The sequence below is a fragment of the Protopterus annectens genome, chromosome 10.part0 (assembly GCF_019279795.1).
Source record: "Protopterus annectens isolate FY-2018-M chromosome 10.part0, PAN1.0, whole genome shotgun sequence".
Classification (NCBI taxonomy): domain Eukaryota; kingdom Metazoa; phylum Chordata; order Ceratodontiformes; family Protopteridae; genus Protopterus; species Protopterus annectens.
In genome coordinates, this window is record NC_056744.1 from 1,706,482,531 (window position 1) to 1,706,504,859 (window position 22,329).

At 40.4% G+C, this 22,329-nt stretch overlaps 1 protein-coding gene across 1 annotated transcript in view; it reads left to right on the forward strand.

Moving 5' to 3' along the window:
• LOC122813934 (gastrula zinc finger protein XlCGF26.1-like) overlaps positions 1 to 12,875 on the forward strand; it is an 80,714-nt gene extending 67,839 nt beyond the window's left edge. Inside the window, exon 4 of the mRNA XM_044086480.1 lies at positions 11,059 to 12,875. Coding sequence (XP_043942415.1) covers positions 11,059 to 12,491 — 1,433 coding nt within the window. The 3' untranslated portion in view covers positions 12,492 to 12,875. The remainder of the gene's footprint in view (positions 1 to 11,058) is intronic.
• Positions 12,876 to 22,329: the final 9,454 nt, after the last annotated feature.

Consider the following 22,329-nt stretch of genomic DNA (forward strand, 5'->3'; position numbering starts at 1 on the left):
ATCATCAAGATATAAACCTGCGTCTGGAGCAGAAGTTATAGGATCATCAAGCTATACACCTACATCTGCAACAGGCATTCTAGGATCATCAAGCTATACACCTACATCTGGAGCAGGCATTGCAGGAGCAGGCTGTACACCTGTGTCTGGAGCAGGCATTGTAGGATCAGGCTGTACACCTGCATCTGGAGCAGGCATTGTAGGATCATCAAGCTATACACCTGCATCTGGAGCAGGTGTTTTAAGATCAAGCTGTACACCTGTGTCTGGAGAAGGTATTTTAGGATCAAGCGGTACACCCGTGTCTGGAGCAGGTATTTTAGGATCAAGAGGTACACCCACATCTGGAGCAGGCATTGTAGGATCAAGCTGTACATCTGCATCTGGAGCAGGAACTTTATGAGATGGCTGTACACCTGCATCTGCAACAGGAATTGCAGGATCTAGCTGTACACCTGCATATGCAGCAGGCATTGTAGGATCATCAAGATATCCACCTGCATCTGGAGCAGGCATTGTAGGATCATCAAGATGTACACCTGCATTTGGAGCAGGTTTTGTAGGATCATCAAGCTATATACCTGCGTCTGGAGCAGGTGTTGTAGGATCAGGTTGTACACCTGCATGTGGAGCAGGTATTGTAGGATCAAGCTGCACACCTGTGTCTGGAGCAGATACTATAGAATCGAGCTGCATAAATGTGTTTGGAGCAGGTGTTGTAGGATCACGCTGTACACCTGTGTCTGGAGTATGTGTTGTAAGATCAGCTGTACACCTTTGTCTGGAGCAGGTATTGTAGGATTAAGCAGTACACCTGTGTCTGGGCCTGACACTGTAGGATCAAGCTGCACACCTGCATCTAAAGCTGGAATTTTAGGATCAGGCTGTACACCTGCATCTGCAGCAGGCATTGTAGCATATAGCTGTACACCTGCAGCTGGAGCAGGTATTGTAAGATCATCAAGCTATACACCTGTGTCTGGAGCAGGTGTTGTAGGATCATCAAGCTATACACCTGCATCTGGAGCAGGTGTTGTAGGATCATCAAGCTATACACCTGTGTCTGGAGCAGGTGTTGTAGGATCATCAAGCTATACACCTGCATCTGGAGCAGGTGTTGTAGGATCATCAAGCTATACACCTGTGTCTAAAGCAGGTGTTGTAGGATCATCAAGCTATACACCTGTGTCTGGAGCAGGTATTGTAGGATCAAGCAGTACATTTGTGTCTGGAGCAAGCATTGTAGGATCAAGCTGCACACCTGCATCTGGAACAGGAATGTTAGGATCAGACTGTACACCTGCATCTGCAGAAGGCATTGTAGGATGTAGCTGTACACCTGCAGCTGAAGCAGGTATTGTAGGATCATCAAGTTGTACACCTGTGTCTGGAGCAAGCATTGTAGGATCATCCAAGCTATACACCTGCATCTGGAGCAGGCGTTGTAGGATCATCAAGCTATACACCTGTGTCTAAAGCAGGTGTTGTAGGATCATCAAGCTATACACCTGTGTCTGGGGCAGGTATTGTAGGATCAAGCAGTACATTTGTGTCTGGAGCAAGCATTGTAGGATCAAGCTGCACACCTGCATCTGGAACAGGACTGTTAGGATCAGACTGTACACCTGCATCTGCAGAAGGCATTGTAGGATGTAGCTGTACACCTGCAGCTGGAGCAGGTATTGTAGGATCATCAAGCATTACACCTGTGTCTGGAGCAGGAGTTATAAGATCATCAAGCAATATGCCTGCATCTGGAGCAGGCATTATAGGATCATCGAGCAACACACCTGCATCTGAAGCAGCCATTGTAGGATCATGAAGCTATACACCTGCATCTGGAGCAGGCATTGTAGGATCATCAAGCTGTACACCTGCCTCTGGAACAGAGGTTGTAGGATCATAGGTTCATAGGTTCATAGGTTTATACTAGGCTAACTGCCCTAGGGCATTTATAAGCCTAGCCCAAAGTTATGTGGCTTACACCGCCCCTTATGTTAGAAATACTGTGCCCATTAGTTTGTTTTGCCTCTGTCCAGTAGTGACACAGAGATGATTCTCGGGGTAAACCTACGATCTCCCACCCACCGGTGAAGATTTCTCTTGAACAGAGCCAGTGAGGTGCTCTGTCTCACATGGACCGGGATTTTATTCCACAGCATGGGGAGTCTTTGGGTGATAAATCTATCCCTCCAGCACGTCCTATTTATATCCATGCTAAGGTTTAAGTCTCTTGCTCTAGTGATTTTGGTGGATTTGTTTTTTTTGAGGTGGAGCATGTCCATTAATTCCGGGTTGGTCATGGCCTTGTATGTCAGGCACAGGTCACCTCTGAGCAGACGGTATGCAACTGAATAGAGTTGGAGTTTCTTCAGTCTGGCAGCATATGACAGGTTTTGGAGTCCCTTTATCCTTTTGGTGAGGAACTTTTGGGGTCTCTCCAATTGCTGCAGGTGTCGGGTGAGATACATCCCGAATGGGGCATTGTACTCGATCATTGGTCTGATAAGTGAAGAGTACAGGGGAACAATGACCTCACTTGATCTGGATGTGAATCCCTTCATGATCAGGTGGGCAATGTAGAAGGTCTTTCGAACCACTTTAGCAACGTGAGTGTCAAACGAGAGGCCACTGTCAACCTAGGTCCCCAGGTCCCTGATAACCTCTTCTGTGCTTAGTGGGTTGCCACCTATATGGTAGCTTGGGGTTACCTTGTTTTTCCCGAAGGGTATGACTATACACTTTTTTGCGTTTAACTTCAGGCCATGGCTCTGGCACCAGCTATCAGTTTCCGTGAGACCCCTCTGAAGGATGTCTGCGTCCGATGTACTATCCACTATGGCACCCAGTTTGCAGTCATCCGCAAACTTTGTCAGCCATAGTCCTCCTATGTTTGCCTGTACTTCTGAGAAGTAGATGCCGAACAGTAGGGGGCCAAGGACTGAGACCTGTGGGACTCAACTTGTAACCGGCTTGGAGTCTGACATGGCTCCAGCAACTCTAACCCTGTGGGTTCTGTCCTTTAGCCAGTTTGCAACCCATCTTGTGACATATGGGTTTACATTTAAGCTGGTAAGTTTCTCTATAATACCCGAGTGGGGTATTGTGTCGAAAGCTTTTGCAAGGTCAAGGTAGGCTGTATGGACTGCCTTTCCCTCATCAATGGCCTTGGTGACTGTTTCGAAGAAGTCGACCAAGTTCAAAAGGCAAGATCTGCCCTTGACAAAGCCAAACTGGGTTGGGTCCAAGGTCTGCAAGTCCCCTATGTCCTTGTTTATGAGTTCCATTATGATCCTCTCCATAGCTTTGCAGACCAGGCTTGTTAAGCTTATGGAGCGGTAATTACCAGGGTCCGTAGAGGCACCGCCTTTGTGGAGTGGGACCACAGTTGCCGTACGCCACTCCTTGGGCACATATCCTGTGGTGAGGCTAAGATTAAACAGCTGCCTTATGTGCGGGTTTAGTTCTTTATTAAGTTCATGTAGCACACAGCCGGGGACCCCATCCAGTCCCATTGATGCTGTGTTTTTCGCTTTAGAGAGAGCAGCTTTCACCTGCGCATTTGAGATGTCTGGGAGGCTACACTCAGTTGGGATAGTTATCTCTCCTTTTGGGGGGGAGAGGGGGGTGAAGTTTGTGCTGAACCTGTCTGCCAGTATGTTGGCAATGTCTGTGGGTTTAGTGATTTTTGTATCATTTTGGACTAATTCTGAGCATATCTGGGAGTTTCCACCCAGGTTTCTGACATAGCTGAAGAAGGCCTTATGATTGTCTTTTGAATCTATGGCAATTTTTCTCTCAAAGTTGGCCTTGGATGATTTTATGAGGGATCGTAGTTTCTTGCTAGTGCTGATCAAAGATGCCTTCCCTTTTTGGGATTTTGCTCTATCATGTAATAGCTTTCTCCTCTTTTTGTAAAGTTTGTTTATGGCTGGGGTCCACCAGACTGGACGTTTGCCCTTGGTGGAAAGAGTCTTGGTTTTATTTGGGATTGCCTGATCCATGCAGTCCTGAAGGTGTTCATAGAAGGCATTTGTAAGGGCTTCCGCAGCTTGGGTTGTGGTTTCCATTGGCTCGGGGGCCTTGAAGGATACCACACCTGTCTTGAGTAGTGTGAAGTTTGCTTTAGAGAAGTTCTTCACTGTGGTCTTTTTTGTTTGGGGTGGGGGTGGGATGTAGATTTCTAGTGAAATTAGTTTATGATCTGATCTCACCAATGAGGGATATACTTTCGGTGTGGAGCATTTTGTCCCCATGTTCGTGATGATGAGATCTAGTATATTTTCTCCTCTTGTGGGGACGGTGACTAGTTGTTCCATGGCATTTGAATTTATGAACTCCAGGAACTTTTGGGCTAGAAACTTTGGGCTTGAGTAATGTTCCCAGTCTATATTCGGGTAGTTGAAGTCACCCAATATGATGGTGTTTGGTGATACATTTATACCCTCCAGTGTCTTCAGGAAGGCTGTGTGGGTTTCCTGAGTTTGAGAGGGTGGCCTGTAGCATGCTACAAATTATAGAGCAGTTTTGCCTATGGTTAATTGCACCTGGATGGTTTCCGATGCTTCGTGCGTAGCCACCAACCTGGAGGTGTGGGTATCCTTGATGAATATTGATACACCCCCTCCTTTTGTGGTGTGGTCCGGGTTTTGGGGCCGGAACGCATGATATGAGATGAAACCTGATAGTGCCGGGGTGCTCTCAGGAGCCATGAACCAGGTTTCAGTCACAGCACAGACATTGATGTTCTCCATACTGAGAAGGGCCTCGAGTGCGTGCATTTTGAGATTTAGACTTCTGGCATTGAGCAGCATTACACTTAGTTTCTTCACGTTTTTGTTTTCTAGGGTGGTAGGTTTAGAATTTGAGCCTTGCCTAAAAAAGGCACTATGGGGTGGCAAGAGCCTTAGCCAATATCCGGAATCCCAGGGGTGACAGGTGCAAGCCGTCCCTTGCGAAGCAGCGTGGCTTGTCGAGCATGTCATCCCAGGCAGACAGGCACTGGATCCCCTTTGAATGACACCAGAAATTAAGCCAATTGTTAAAGCTGATCATCTTGTCACTATATTGTGGCATCATTCTTGGTGAAGGAAGGATACTGCTCAGGGTCAGGGTCATACCTGCCTGGGCTACATAATCAGAGAGCTCCTCTATGTCTCTTTTCATGTAGTCCAGGGAGATACGTCTCAGGTCGTTCACACCAGCATGGACAATGACTGTGTCATACTTGTACTTGCCGTGGAGTGACCTGAGTGCTTGTGTTATGTGGCGGATTCTAGCGCCCGATAGGCAGCTTACCGTGACCCTCTCCTTGTTCAGCCTGGTGAGTGGGACGTCAGTGTGTCTGACTATGGAGTCACCTATGACAAGTATGTTTGGTGTTGTATTTGGCCTTAAGGGCAGTGACTGCTTTGCACACTGATTTTGTTGTTTATGTGTTGTTTGTGTGGTGTATTGAGTTTGCAGTTGCTTGGGTGTCTGCTTTGGAGGCCGCTGCTGTTTAGGTAAATCAAGCTATACACCTGCCTCTGGAACAGAGGTTGTAGGATCATCAAGTTATACACCTGCATCTGGAGCAGGTGTTGTAAGATCATCAGTCAATACATCTGCATCTGGAGCAGGCATTGTAGGATCATCAAGCAATACACCTGCGTCTGGAGCAGGCGTTGTAGGATCATCAAGCTCTACACCTGCGTCTGGAGCAGGTTTTGTAACATCAAGTTGTACACCTGTGTCTGAAGCAGGTATTGTAGGATCAAGCAGTACACCTGCATCTGGAGCAGACATTGTAGGATCAAGGTGTACACCTGCATCTGGAGCAGACCTTGTAGGATCAAGCTGTACGCCTGCATCTGGAGCAGACCTTGTAGGATCAAGCTGTACGCCTGCATCTGGAGCAGGAACTTTAGGATCAGGCTGTACACCTGCATCTGCAGCAGGAATTGCAGGATCTAGCTGTACACCTGCATCTGGAGCAGGCATTGTAGGATCATCAGGCTGTACACCTGCATCTTTAGCAGGCATTGTAGGATCATTAAGATATAAACCTGCATCTGGAACAGGACTTGTAGGATTATCAAGCTATACACCTGCATATGGAGCAAGCATTGTAGGATCATCAAGCTATACACCTACATCTGGAGCAAGCATTGCAGGAGCAGGCTGTACACCTGTGACTGGAACAGGCATTGTAGGATCAGGCTGTACACCTGCATCTGGAGCAGGCATTGTAGGATCATCAAGCTATACACATGGATCTGGAGCAGGTGTTGTAAGATCAAGTTGTATACCTGTGTCTGGAGAAGGTATTTTAGGATCAAGCTGTATACCTGTGTCTGGAGAAGGTATTTTAGGATCAAGCTGTACACCCGTGTCTGGAGCAGGTATTTTAGGATCAAGAGGTACACCCGCATCTGGAGCAGGCATTGTAGGATCAAGCTGTACACCTGCATCTGGAGCAGGAACTTTATGAGCTGGCTGTACACCTGCATCTGCAACAGGAATTGCAGGATCTAGCTGTAGACCTGCATATGCAGCAGGCATTGTAGGATCATCAAGCTGTACATCTGTGTCTCGAGCAGGCATTGTAGGATCATCAAGTTATACACCTGCATCTGGAGCAGGTGTTGTAAGGTCAAGCTGTACACCTGCGTCTGGAGCAGTCATTGTAGGATCAGGCTGTACACCTGCATTTGGAGCAGGCATTGCAGGATCAGGCTGTACACCTGTGTCTGGAGCAGGCATTGTAGGATCAGGCTTTACACCTTCGTTGGGAGCAGGTATTGTAGGATCAAGCTTTACAACTATGTTTATTGCATTTATGATGGAGTTAGGCTGTGTACACCTCTGCTGTGTAATAGGTATTACAAAATCAGGCTATGTGCACCTGTGTTCTCCAGTAGGTTTTATAGAATTAATCTATACAGATTTGTTTGGAGCAGGTATTATTGGATAAGGCAGTAAACCTGTCTGTGTAGCACATTTTATAAGGTCAAACTGCACTCCTTTGTCTGTAGCAGATAGTATGGAATTAGCCTGTACATTTGTGTCTGTAGTAGGTTTTATGAGATCAGGCTGTACAGCTCTGTCTGAAGTAGATGTTGTAGGAACACACTGAGCACCTGTGTCGAGAACAGGTATTATAGAAATAGGCTGTACACTTGTGTTTGTAGTAGATATTATAGTGTCAGGCTGTACACCTATACCTGTAGCAGGTATTACAGGATCACGCTGTACAGTGGTGAATAGTGGGTGTTTTTGTGGAATTGAGCTGAAAAGCTGTCTCTCTATCCAATATTATAAGGCCAGGCCGTACACATGTCTATAGCATGTGTCTTGAGGTCTGTCTATACAGCTGCATCTGTAGCAGGTATTGGATCAGACTGTACACCTGTGTCTGTAACATGTATTTTAGAAACGTTATGTATGCAGCAAAAGTATTATTGAAAGCAGGGAGGGAATTTGTAATAAATTCAGTTATAGATGTTATATAGGAAGTAATTTACTCAAAGGAAACAGAAAAGAGGAAGCAGCAAACATCAACTGTGACATGTCTGTTTCAAATTAGCTAAAATGGTAAATATGAGAAGTTGGACATGAAAAAGGTTACCAGTAGGGAGACAGGAGAGAACAGGGAGAAGGAAGGTGAAACTTTAAAGAAAAAGTCACATGGTAACAATGTAAGGCAACAATAAAGCTTGCATTATGGGCTGCCTCAGTGGACTACATTTTTAACCAAGGTGAGCTAAACATCTGCTCTTTCAGAGCAGATTTGGAAAACTGACGAGTCAGAATACCTTTGACTTATTTTAGCAGTTGTATTAGCAGCTTACCCAAAATATATTTATAAAGAAAACAAATGAATATTTTAAATGGCTAAACGGCAGGCATCCAACAGGTGTTCTGTGGGCCACAAACCGGCCCACCAAATCATTGCATCTGAAGTTCATGGCCATCAGCATGACCCTTTTTTTGCTGCCTAAGTTGCTGAGGCCAAACCCCAAGATGCTGACGTCATTGTAAACTGCTTAGAAGAGTACATAGTGCACTTAGAGTTACACTGTTGCTGTACACTTTCTAGCAATAGCTAGAGTGGAGTCTATTACATTTCTATTGATAAATTATGATGCTGTCCTCACTGGTTCTTACATTTCATTCTTTGTGTGAGTTTGAGTTAGGACAGTATGGTGCAATAAATTTAAAGGCAGAGGCTGCATTCAACAAAGGAAGGACTGTTCCTTCAAGATGTGGGAGTGCTTGTCTTGCTGCATTTCTCAGTGCATTGTGGATATTGGCAGGAGGCTTAGATTTATTTTCTCTGCCTTCTCACTATCAAGCGGTATTGCTGTAAGCTTCCCATTGCAAACTTAAGGCAACATTGACAAAACTGACAGATCCCTTCTACAATTTAATGTTACTGCAGACTGGATTATGCTGTTTTTGTTAGCAGTTTCTTTACTGTGTTTGCTGGTGAGATGTTTATAGTACTACTGATGTACTTTATTGCAAATAAGTTGTCATTGTCATCTGTTTAAAAAGAAAACAAAACAATTGGTGCCACCGACTGTCCCATTGAATTTTAATAATTCATAATAAATACACACACTAATCATTTTGGTCCTTAGAAATAGGAGGAGGAAAGTACTTGTTCTGCATTTAATATATGTTATTACAGCTCAGTGGTAAGGGCAGCCACGGTGGTGCAGTGGTTAGCGTTGTCACCTCACAGTGGTTTGATCCTTGGCTGGTGTGCCTTCTGTGCGGAGTCTGCATGTCCTCCCTGTGGTCGAGTGGGTTTCCTCCCACATCCCAAAGACAGCAGTAGGTGGATTGGACACTCTAAATTGGCCCTAGGTGTGTGTGTGTGTGTGTGTGCCTTCTTTGGAAGGTTGGGCGCCGAGCTGGCAACTCGACACCGTAAAACTCCACTGCCAATCATGAGCAGATAGGTAATCCGCTGTGGCGACCCCTAACCGGGAAAAACCGAAAGAAGAAGAAGACAGCTCAGTGGCAATGTGAATGACAATTAATTTGTTTTCATTCCTTTTTACAGCAGTTTTATGGCAGACATGTCAATAGCAGTAGCCATAGTCATCCTCCAGAAAATATTAAAATTTGTGAAAGACTTTCATTATAGGGCGAATGAGGTGCAGCTTTTTTAAAATGTGATTTTTGCATTACTGAAGTCAGATTGAGCAAGAAGCATAGGTTTGTAAAATACTTATGAGGCAGTCGAACAATGAATTTTACAAACCTCCTTCCTCTTTTTGCTTGCACTGACTTTAGTAATGCTGGAAAAGCATTAAAAGTTGAGTATGAACAAGATGCAGATTTACTCCCTGTGCTGTGGCAAGGTCACCCATAAGTGTGGCAGCAGTGCTGCCACCTATGCCCATTGATTGACAGCAGAACTCCTGAAGAACATACCACTTCAAGTTTTCCTGTTGGTTTATTTTACTTGTACCTCATTAGAAGGGACTAACTTCATTTTGACTCCTATGTGTTATTGGAACAAGTTTGAACAATTATGGTGGACATTTTTAATACCAATCTAGTATTTGATGTGGCTTTCAAGGCTACTGAGCTAGGATGCATATATGTGATACAACTTGGGATATATTACAGTGGCCATTTTTTTTTAATAATCTGACATTTCGGGTATACATAGCTAGTTTAAGTGGTTATAGCTGGGGGATATTATGTAGTCTGTGAGTGAAATGGATTGACTTCTGCAACCATTTTATCACAACAGTCATTGATCTGGCTTTGCAGGGCTAATATATATGCATTTTAAGCAAAATGGTATTCTTTACAGTGGCCATATTGTTTTTACCTTTGCTGATTGTTTGACTTTGCATTGATAGTGTGGATTTCTGGGACTTAAGTGGAGATAGATTACTGTGGCCATTACTGTTTGCATTTGACTGTGCTCGTCAGTGGGATAATGTATGTATCTGATAGCAATAAATGTAAATACTTGACTATGATCATTATTCTCATTATTTTTTTTGTTCACAATCTTGTATATAAGTTGCACACAATAAACTGGCAGTAAATTTTGTGTAAAGGCATTTTGTGGATGAAAGTGGCTGACCCCTGTCTTTATTTGAACACAGTTAAACAGTCCTTTGATTTTGCTTGGCAGGGCTAGTCTGCTTATGAGTGAAGCAAGTTGAAATACATTATTGTAGTATTCCTTTCACTGAAACATCAAAGGCATGTTCAAAGCATGCAGTTAAAGTATTTATTGTTAAAATATCACTGAAATGACTTATTGAAGGTCTGTAGTGTATACTGATGTGACTAGCAACTGGAGTATAGTGGCTGTAATTAATTTCATGTTTATTTCAGAAAGGGTTTTACTGAAGAATATTTTTGGAAAGCTAACTAGACATAGAAGAAAGTTGGTGAGCTCGCATTAAGCTTTGACTTTTATATTTTGGTTCATCTTGATTTCTTTTCCACAGATACTTAAGACAGCTCTGTCTTCTTGTAAGAAAAGAAAGATCAATAGTGAGGGTCATGTTTCCAAATGCTTGTGGGCTGTGGACTGTTTCATCATAAAACAGAATGGTGTAATTTTGTTTTTTATCTATCAAGAAACTTCTTTATCTTGTTTTGCCCAAGGAGTACAAAATAAAATGCCATTATACTATAAAAATTTAGCTAACTTTTGACGGCATCACTGGAAAACTGAGGACCATTACATTTACACTGTTGTAGCAAGATTTCTTTTAATGTTTTTAAGTGGGTTGCGAGCTTAAGTGTTCATAGTCATGGCAAGCATACAGTGATCCTGAAACTGCCAGTGTTGTGTCATCTCTTCTGGTTCATTGACCGAGATAGTACACGCCTTTGACTTATTAGGTATAGAAAGCAGATGTATGTTGGATCATGGTATCGTTGTCCCCTCCTCCCGATCTTGCAAGTACAATATGTGGCCACTCAACCAAGAAGGTTCAACACCACTGGGCTGAACATTACATGTATTCTGTTGTGATGACAATACATAACATATTTGTATTGTAGCAAAATGCTAACAAATACTCTTGTTTTTAGGTAGACGAAGCACAGAATGCAGTCGGCTGTCATCACTTGAAAGACCCCAGTTACATCACTCTGCAGAAAACGTGCCACAGTGTGCACAGACTGGAAAGGGATATGACAAGCTTCATCTTAAGCCTATAAAACAGATTTCTTTGGGACATAAGTTGAAAAGGAGTTCTGAAAGTAACACATGTTTTACTGTACAGCAAGGTCCGGCAATCTATCACAGACCTCATAAACGGAAGAAGTCCTATAAGTGTACTGAGTGCAGTAAGTGTTTCACAACTCACTTTGGCCTTCGACAGCACTGTGCCCTTCACACAGGGGACAAACCATACAAATGTACTCAGTGCAGTAAGTGTTTCACATTTCTCAGTAGCCTTCGACATCATCAACTTGTTCACAGAGGAGAGCGACCATATAAATGTGATGAGTGTGGTAAGTGTTTCACATGCCTTAGTAGTCTTCGACTCCATCATTCTACTCACCTGAGAGAAAAACCATATAAATGTACTGAATGCAGTAAGTGTTTTTCATACAGAAAAAGTCTAGCAGACCATCATGCCATTCACACAGGAAATAAACCATATAAATGTACTGAATGCAGTAAGTGTTATGCACACAAAAGAAGTTTACTACATCATCAAAAGACTCACATGGGTGAGAAACCATATAAATGTACTGAATGTAGTAAGTGTTTCATATTTCTCAGTAACCTCCTGCAGCATCAGATAATTCACAAACGGGAGAAACCACACAAATGTTCTGAGTGCAATAAGTGTTTCACATCTTCCCGTTACCTTCAATTGCATCAGGGCCTACACACAGGAGAGAAACCACATAAATGTACTGAATGTGGTAAGTGCTTTGTAAGCAAGGGACATCTAAGATACCACTTAAACTCTCACACAGGAGAGAAGCCATATAAATGTTCTGAATGTGGTAAGTGCTTTGCACAAAAAGAGCACCTAAAATACCATCAGTTTTCTCACACAGGGGATAAACCATATAAATGTACTGAATGCAGTAAATGCTTCTCACGTCTTAGTTACCTTCAGCAGCATCATGTTGTTCACACGGGCGAGAAGCCATATAAATGTGAAGAATGCAGTAAATGTTTCCCACGTATCAGTAATCTTCGACAGCACCAAGCTATTCATGCAGGAGGGAAGCCATACAAGTGTGCTGAATGCAGCAAGTGTTTCACTTCTCTGTCTAGTCTTCAGCGCCATATTAGTGTTCACACAGGAGAGAGTATTTATAAATGTGGTGAATGTAGTAAGTGTTTTACACGAAAAGGAAGCCTACTATACCATCAAGTTCTTCACACAGGGGAAAAGCCATATATATGTACTAAATGCAGTAAGTGCTTTGCACAGAAGAGATACTTAAAATACCACCAGAAGTCTCACACAGAGAATAAAGGGGTCCGATTGGAGAGATAAGTCAGCAAGCAAAGGAGAGTAGTATTGCTGAAATTGAATTCATCCTCAAGTATTGGTGAGCACCTTCATGAGCTGGATCCTGTTTTTCACAAAATCTCACCAAGACAACTGATATATAGACTATATTTATATAGCATATATCATGGAGAGAAGAAGGTTAAAAATTAAAGACAGCTGGGTGCACGATACACAAGATAAAAACATGCCCAATCCTGGTAGGTGCACCAGTGCCAGGACTGGAAAAAAGTAACAGTGGAGAATCCTCAAAATACAGAAACATTCCTACAATGGGGCCATACCATGCCCAGGGGGATTGTCCCCCTTTTGTAGAAGGAAGTAGCAATCCACAAAAAAGAAGCACCATAAAAACTATAGAGTGGACTGTTGAGGATAAGAAAGAAATTATGTATTGTTACTATTACACAAAAAGCCCAGAATTTCCAGGCACAAGATGTACAAAAAGATTAAGAGAGAAATTAGAGGAAAGAAAAATGCTTCCACAACAAAAATTGTCAGAAGCCTCAACTAAACATTTGTGTTCATTAATGCAACAAATACAGACCAAGAAACTTGGATCTGTTTGGAAAAAGAAGTGCGAAAATATAAACAACAAAACCTAGAGATTTTTAAAAGTGTAAAAAAGAAATATGAATATGGGAAAGAGAGAGATTTGATATGGTGCAATATTTATGCAAAGGTGAAAGCCCCAAAGATATTCAAAGAGAAGTACAGACAATGGCATCCAGATATGGAAAATTTCACAATAAAAGTAATATCACAAAGAGGGAATGTAAAAAAGAAGATTATTAAAGTAGAAGTAAAAAAAAAAAATAGAAGTTGAAGTTATGGAGTCCCTGCGAAGTGAAGGGTTTGTTGTAGAAAGTCTAACACAGGTTACATCACAGCATGATGGAGTGAGTCTCCAAAGTAATGAGAAACAGGAAGATCAGGAGACATGGAAGAAGTATGGACATGAGAAAGAAAGAGATTTAATATGGTGTAATATTTATGCAAAGGAGAAAGCAAAACTAATCACTACAAAAAGAGCAGCACCAAAGATATTTGAAGAGAAATACAGGCAAAGGAATTCAGACATGAAAAACTTTACAATACAAAAAATAAGACGGGGGAAAAGTAGAAAAGGAGATAGTAATTGGAGAATTTAAAGAAATAGAAACTTAGGTTATAGAGTACCTGTGAAGTGAAGGATTCAGTGTAGAAAATCTAATTCAGAAAGCACACAACAAGATTGGGCAATGGACATCCAAATTAAGGACAAAGCAGTGGAATGGGAAGCAATTAGTCAGATGCCATTTGAAGATATTTTGTAGCCTTCCACAGGAAACCAGTATAAATGGTTCACTTGAAGCTGGACAGCAAGGGAAGGAACAGGAAACTGTGGAAACTCTGACGCAGTCATTGTTGAGTGAGAGGCCAGTGAGTTCCCATATGACAGAACAGTGGATGGCACAGGAAGAAATTGAAGAGAATGTGTCACAGGAAGATGCTGTAGAACATTGAATAGAATGCTCGCAGGAGATGGAAAATGAAAAGTGTGCCCTCAGTTTAGAAGAAAATTAGTTAAGAAGAGTTGCTTGATTTGATAGAGAGAGACATATTAAGATCAATGAAAGAAATAGACCGCAGAAGGTCAATAAAACCCCAAAAGTCAGAAGTTTGATAAAATAAATGAATACAGTAATTAGGACTTTTCATACAGATCCATGTAATATAATAGAAGTAAACAGGATATATTGTGTTCAGATAAATTAATAACTGATAACGTTCTACCACAAGTACACAGGGCTGTGAGGTAAAGGAAGGGGAGAAATTGAATACCATCATGGAAGTATCAAATAGAGAAAACTATAAAGCAATTAAGACAAGAAGTGTCACTTTTAGAAGAGTAGAGAAGAGGGAACAGATCAACAAAAAATACTTAGAAAAACAGATGTGATAAAAGCAATGTGCAGTATTAGAACAGATCAGGATCTGTCATCACAAATAAACTAAAAATCTCAGCACAGGTGGAAAAACTTAAGATACGCAGATAAATATAAAGGAAAGGTACAAAATAAGCAATTTATCGATGACCCAAAAAGTTTTATAGAGAACTGGCAAACAAGCTAAAAGGAATTGGACTACCACCAAAAAAAGAAGAAATAGATATATTTTGGAGAAGCAAATATGAAGATTCTGTGGAACATGACTTCTTCTTTCGGCTTTTCCTGGTTAGGGGTCGCCACAGCAGATCACCTGTCCACTCATGATTGGCAGTGGAGTTTTACGGTGTCGAGTTGCCAGCCTGGCGCCCAACCTTCTACAGAAGGCACACACACACATGCACTCACGCCTAGGGCCAATTTAGAGTGCCCAATCCATCTACAGCATGTCTTTGGGATGTGAGAGGAAACTGGAGCACCCAGAGGAAACCCACGCGACCACTGGGAGGACATGCAGACTCCGCACAGAAGGCACCCCAGCCGAGGATCAACCCAGAGAATCTCTTGCTGGAAAGGCAACAACGCTAACTGCTGCACCACCGTGGCTGCCCATTCTGTGGAACATAACAAAGATGCTAAATGGATAGAAAAAGGTAAACAAAGAATAAGAAGTTTAAAGGTACAAGATATGAAATGAGATTAAATAACAGCCATAGTAGTTGAAACAAAGTTAAGAAAAGCCTCTAATTGGAAAACCCCAGGCCCAGATGCAGTTCCTAACTTCTGGTTGAAAGTATTAACATCTTTGCACAAATATTTAGCCATGAGTAAGAACTATTTATATGCACACCCTGAATAGACACCAGCCTGGTTAACAACAGGAAAAACAATGCTCCTACATAAGAGTGAACCTGCAAACTACCCTAAAAATTATAGACCAATAACTTGTCTTCCGACGACATATAAAATATACACTTGAATTAATGCCAACAGAATTTATAGTCACTTAGAAGAAAACTCAGTTATGGCAATAAAAAAGTTATATGGAACAAAGGATTATTTGTTGTTAAATAAAGTAATAGTGGAGAACTGTAAAAAGGGGTAGAATCTAAGTATGGCATGGATTGCCTACAAAAAAGCATTTGATAGTATCCCACATTCATGGATATGGCAGTGCTTAAAAATGTGTAAGCTACATCCTAGACTGTTTGACTACATTACAGTGACCATGAAACAGTGGCAAACCACTTAAGCCATGATAAAGGACAAATTATTATCCCAGGTATAAAAATTCAAAGAGGAATATTCCAGGGTGACTCTATCACTGCTGCTATTCTGTCTTATCCTAAACCCATTAAGCTGAATACTTAACAGCTTAGGCCATGTCTATAATTTGGCTCCTAGAAAACAAAGTGTAAAGAATTCTCTGCTTCTCTTTGTGGATGATTTAAAACTGTATATCTTATCAGATGAGGAACTGAAAACACAACTACAAGTTGTCAAAATGTTTTCAGATGATACAAGAATGCCATTTGGTCTTGCTAAATATGCAAAAGAAACCTTTAAAGCAGGAAAACTGCAGCACCAGGAAAATATCAGTTTGGAACAGGAGTGTGATATAAAAGAACTTGAGCAAGATGGAGTGTATGAATATTTGGGAATTGATGAAGGATCAACAATTAAACATGAAGAAATGCAAATAAAACTTAGTAGAAGACTAAAATTAATACTGAAAACAGGGCTGACATCTAGGAACAAAGTCCAAGCTAAAAAACAATTTACTCTTCCTGTCCTAATTTACAGTTTTGGAGTGACTGACTGGCCTCAAAAGGTGATGGATCAGTTGGACAGGAAAACAAGAAGGATGCGTCATGCTTATCAAATGATTTAGAAAAGTCATTGTATACCAAGACTATATATTCCCCATTCTGAAGGAGGTATGAGCCTCCTCGAAATTGATTACATGTATAGATCTGCAATTGTGGGACTGCATACATATCTGCTTACCTTGAAGACCCAAACAAAGTGAAAGTTTAAAAACAAGAGAAGAATAAGTCTAAGATGACTTCCCTGCTTAGTTTAGCAGAAGCATATCAGTATCCAACAGGAATGAAAATAAAACCAGAACTGGATAAAAATCGGGCAGCTACTGAATGTGCCAAAAAAAAAACAAAAGAAAGACTATAAGTTGAAGGATCAGAGAAGAAGGCAAGAAATGTGGAAAATGCATAATTATATTTAGAATAGAAAACCCTTGGAACAACCTCATGTTTATCAGAATCTAATGCAGGAATGTTTAAGGAGAGGTGAATTTAAACCAAAAGATGAAAGATTAATGCTGGTGGTCCAAGACAGTGGACTACATACACGTTGGTTTACAAAGTCCATTGAACGTGTGGGAGAAACAGACAAATGTAGGTTTTGTAAAACAGCATTGGAAACGGTCACCCATCTTGTTTCTGGTTGTGATACACTAATGACAAAAGGAATGTATATTGAAAGGCATAATAATGTGGCAAAACTGTTGCATTGGGGATTATGCAAACATAATATTGAAGTAGCCGAAAAACACTGGAAACATGAGCCACAAAGCATCATAGAAAATGATAAAGTTTACATCACATGGGATCTCCCATTACCAACCTTTCAAAAAATAGATGCGAAAAAAAACAGATATAGTAATCCATGAAAAGAAGACAAAAGTAGCATTGATCATTGAAATTGCTACATACAGCGACTACAGTGTCTTACATACAGAGAGACACAAAGTCATAAAATACCTGGATTTGCAGGCAGACACAATGGCAATGTGGAAGAAGGATACTGAGACAGTTCCATTAGTAGTAAGAGCAACAGGTCTTATAAAAAAGAATTTACAATCATGCTTAGATATGTTACCAATACATGTAACTTCATATGAATTGCAGAAGGAACCATTACTAGGCATATTGTGGGTGCTGCAAAGAGCACTTCTGGCTAACATCAAGGATTGAAACAATACTAATTTCATGAACTTTAATCATACTTAGACTTAGAAATGGGTCCATTCCTGTCACAGTATTAGAAACCCAAAAGACTTGAAGAAATAAAAAAAAAAAAACGTTATGTTCTGTGATTTGATCTATGTTTATAGTACACAAAACATTCAGATAGAAGTTGTCCCTTGTTTATTAGTCTACAATCTCTATCAAATATTCCTTTCCATAGAAACGATAAGGAGTCAGTAAATGGTGATCATTTAGGTCACTTGTAATTATGAGACAGTGAGGGACAAAGTCTGAACCTGATCTTTTCCTGTTTTGACTAAATTATTTTTTATTGTTAACAGAAATGGCGGCAGATCCAAAGCAGACATGGCCTGCCACTTGGAAAAAAATCTGAATAAAAATGAGTTATTTCACTACAGCTTACCTTTCCATCTTATTATGTATTAAAAGTCATGGTTTTATTTTTTCCTGGTATCTGTGATGGGTGTGTATGATCACTTTTAATGGGCTTTGTCCAATTCTAAATGGGTTGGACTAGCAAGGTTGTGAAGTGTCTGGTACCTAAGTGTAAACTTCATTTTCACAACCTCGATATATGGCAATTCTTATGTAAGAATCCCACTACTATCAAGTTATTACTTTCATTTTTGAAGTAGACTAAGGGTGGGAAGGTACTAGACGTGAAAGCTTATTTCATATAGCTACCAGAAATTATAACAGAAAGGCCGGCTATATGGAACAGAAACAAGGCATGCCTCTCCAAAAGATGGCCCCCACCTTGGTACATACACCATGATCGGGGGAAGGGAATATGATATAAGGATATGATAGGTCTGGATTATACCATCTACTTTAATACCACTCACAGGGTAATACAAATGCCACCTACCCCTGAGCTCTCTGCTACTCTCTGCAACAACTATTGCCTGACATTTGTTTGCATTCATGGTTGACACAGCACACACACCACTGCACTATCAGTGTTACAGCACATAATACCACTGTACCATATGAGCTATTACTGTTACACCATGTAACACCACTGTACCATTACTGTTAAATCACGCAACACCACTGCGCCATTACTGTTACACAATTGAACACCACTGAGCTGTTACTATTACGTCATTACACCATTACTGTTACAAAAAAGAAAGAAAATAATCTCTCCACACCATCAAGCCAAATAAAATTTATTAAAAACGACAAAGCTTTCGGATATCAAAAACATCCTTCCTCAGTGTCTTACACGAAATAGAAGTTAAAACCAACATTGATACTAATAGCACATGACACAGCCATTAACTGATTAAAGTGAACACCCAGTTCTTAAAGATACAAAAACAGTGATAAGAGGGGTAAGGAATATATACATCTTCCTCTCATTTTTTTTTTCTAATTTTCCTTTGTTTATTTTTTTAAAATAGGTTTTAGTGTAACTTGTTTATTCAAGCCCTGGTCTCTGTCTGCTTCAAGCCTCACTATCCATTCATATTCCTTCATGTCCACATTATTAGCATATAGAATTATTAGCATATAGTTATTGAGCATAGGTCGGAGATTCGTAGGAATATACCTACTAACTCACTGGCTTGCCACATTTCTGCAATGGGTGCTACTCATCAATTTGACTTCAGGGTCATATCTATTGTATACCCCGGTATTAGACATGGAGACTGTGTTAATAATGTGGACATGAAGGAATATGAATGGATAGTGAGGCTTGAAGCAGATAAAGACCCGGGCTTAAATAAACAAGTTATACTAAAAACCTATTCTAAAAAATAAACAAAGGAAAATTAGAAAAAAATGAGAGGAAGATATGTATATATTCCTTATCCCTCTTAGCACTGTTTCTGTATCTTTAAGAACTGGGTGTTCACCTTATTCAGTTAATGGCTGTGGCATGTGCTATTAGTATAAATGTTGGTTTTAACTTCTATTTTGTGTAAGACACTGAGGAAGGATGTTTTTCATATCCAAAAGCTTTGTCGTTTTTAATAAATGTTATTTGGCTTGACGGTGTGGAGAGATTATTTTCTTTAGTTTTTGCTGCTGCTTTGGTTTTTTTCTCTCCACCTTATCACTTGTTCCACATTTTTACTGTTTGAGTTTGCACTATTACTGTTACATCAGTAGCACCACTGCACTATTACAGTTATATCATGCAACATCACTATTACTGTTGCACCATATAACACCACTGTGCCATGACTGTTGCACCATTGTGCTATTACTGTTACACTAACACCAGTTCGTTCTACACCACATAACACTACTACATTATTACTGTTGCACCACATAATACCACTACACTGTTATTGCACCACGTAATACTATTACACTTTTACTGTTACATCACGTAACACCACTGTACTATTACAGTTACACCACATAATACCACTGTGCTAGTACTGTTGCAATTTGTTGATTAGAAGTGTAAGTAGTTTTTTTCTTTTTATTTGAATTGCTCATTGCATCCTGTTGAGTGTGACAAAGTAGGGTATGCTGGGTTACAATATCATGATGATAGAACGCAGTTAGTAACAGTCTCTAAGCCATAAACACAATATCATAGAACTTGGATCCAGGTACCTTTGTTCCAAAATTACTATTCGCTGCCAATAAGTCAGTCATTTTTCAGGATTGGTAGCCTCAGCTGTGAAGATAAATGATTCCAAGTATTAATGGATGGATTAGGTTTTCACATTTTTAAGCAGTGAACCCCTACATAAAGACAGTATATGGTGTATTAAACATTTAGCTATGTAAAGCATTCAGTATGACAAGATAAGGTATAGTCAGTAAGTAATCTAGCTTTCTTCTTCCCCTTTTGGTTTTTCTCATTAAGGGTTGCCACAGCAGATCAATGGTCCACAGAAGAATAGGCAGTGGAGTTTTAAGGTGTTGAGTTTTCAGCCCGGCACCCAAACTTCCATAGAAGATGTACACATGCACACACTCACACCTAGGGCCAATCTAGAGTGTCCACTCCACCTGCAGCATGTCTTCGAGATATGGGAGGAAACCGGAGCACCAGGAGGAAACCTACATGACTGCAGGGAGGACATGCAGACTCTGCACAGAAGGCACCCAAGCCCAGAATCAAACCGGAGAACCTCTTGCTGTGAGGCAGCACCGCTAACCACTGCAAAGTAATCTGGCCAGCTGTGCAGAAAATTCATGAAAATCATTGTTTTTCCACTGGCTTCACAGTCCAAAATTTGAATGTTACAAGATACTATTTGACCATGCAAAATATGAATGGCAAAAAAAAAAAATGCTGTAAGGCTTGTTTGCATAAAAAATGAGTTTTATATAGAAAAGCAGTTATTCTACTTTACATTTCAATTTTCATACTATCTTACTTTCAAATTTCCAATCTGTACATTTTCCCGTTTTCCTCAAAAGTATCAGTAGTACACAAATCCATAAAAAGTCATCATTAATAAGTTGTTTGCTTACTATTAAGCTTGTATTTAAGGTTAATCTCCTCTGTGGCCTTTTCCCACTCCATACCATCCTTTGGTAATTCATTATAACTTGCTTTAATCAGCAGTAACAACTTCTCTGGGGAGATTTTTGTATCCTTCATATTAAAAAAAAAAACACAAAACCATAACATTAAAAATTATTGCTCAAAATCCTAGAAACACTAATTTACATACAAATCCTCACATACATCTAATTTAAGAAAATATTAAATTCATAACGTGGTTTTCATCCAGCATGTTAAGATATTACACAATGAAGACTTTAACTAGACTGGGTCTTTCTTGCAGTTTTTACTGAATTTTTTTTGTGATCTTTCCCCCTTTGCATTTCATAGGTAAATAGCACTCTACTTAGATACATACTTTATCTCTTGTAACCTTGATAGATGTGACCTAACAGGAGCAGTGTTTAAAGATCAGTGGAGGGCCTTTGACCTAGATCATCACAACTTAATTTACAAGCTATGAAAGCAAAGAAGTAACATGGCTCACAAACTGAAAGAGTAACTGAAGCAAGCTTTAACAAATGCATGCTCCAAAGAAACAACCATTTCTACAGATATTCTACATGGCTCTGTTTTGAGCCCCACTTCTAGGTATTTCTTTATAAACTCTATTTTTGCCCATCCCCAACGTAACATGATCACCTATGTGTTTTACTTTGTTTTACTCAGTGCCAGGAAAAACAGAAGTGACCTCAGAAAGCCTCTACAGACCCATTTTATTCAGGTCTACTTACTGGTTACTTGCCCATAACAGTGGGTTTGGCATAATGGTTAAAGGCTTCACCTCACAGACATAAGGTACAGGGTTTGAGTCTGACCTTGGGTTATTGGCTAGGCTTAAAATGGCTCACAAGGACAGTTAGCCTAGTACTAATCTAGGATCCTGTGAACCTATAATCCTAAAAAGACAAATGGTATAACATCTGGGGCACTGTACTCCCTTTCAAATAGTTATGCATCATGAATTAACAACACTGCAGTATATAGACTTATAAATATCAGGGTACATACCTTGCTGAAACCTCCTTTTCACCCATCACATAGAAACAACTATCAAATATATCCTTAACAACATAAAATGTACATGACAGTTTGCTAAACAACTTGGCCACAATGCATGAAAACCACAATAAAGTATGTTACTACAACTGTATTGCATCCTGCTATTAATCACATTTTTAAACAGTTCCCCTACTATATCATTTCAAAAAAGCCCAATACCAACTATGTAATTTTGAAAATCTCTGTGATCAGCATATCCCCCTACTGCCACCTACTGACCAGTGTAAACACCCTACTTCATTACCCAAAGGGTCAGTTACTGGTTGTAATCATATAACCTGTATCATCATCACCAATGATCTTTCTGTCAATATCAGTTAAACTCATAACAGTAAATATCCCCAACA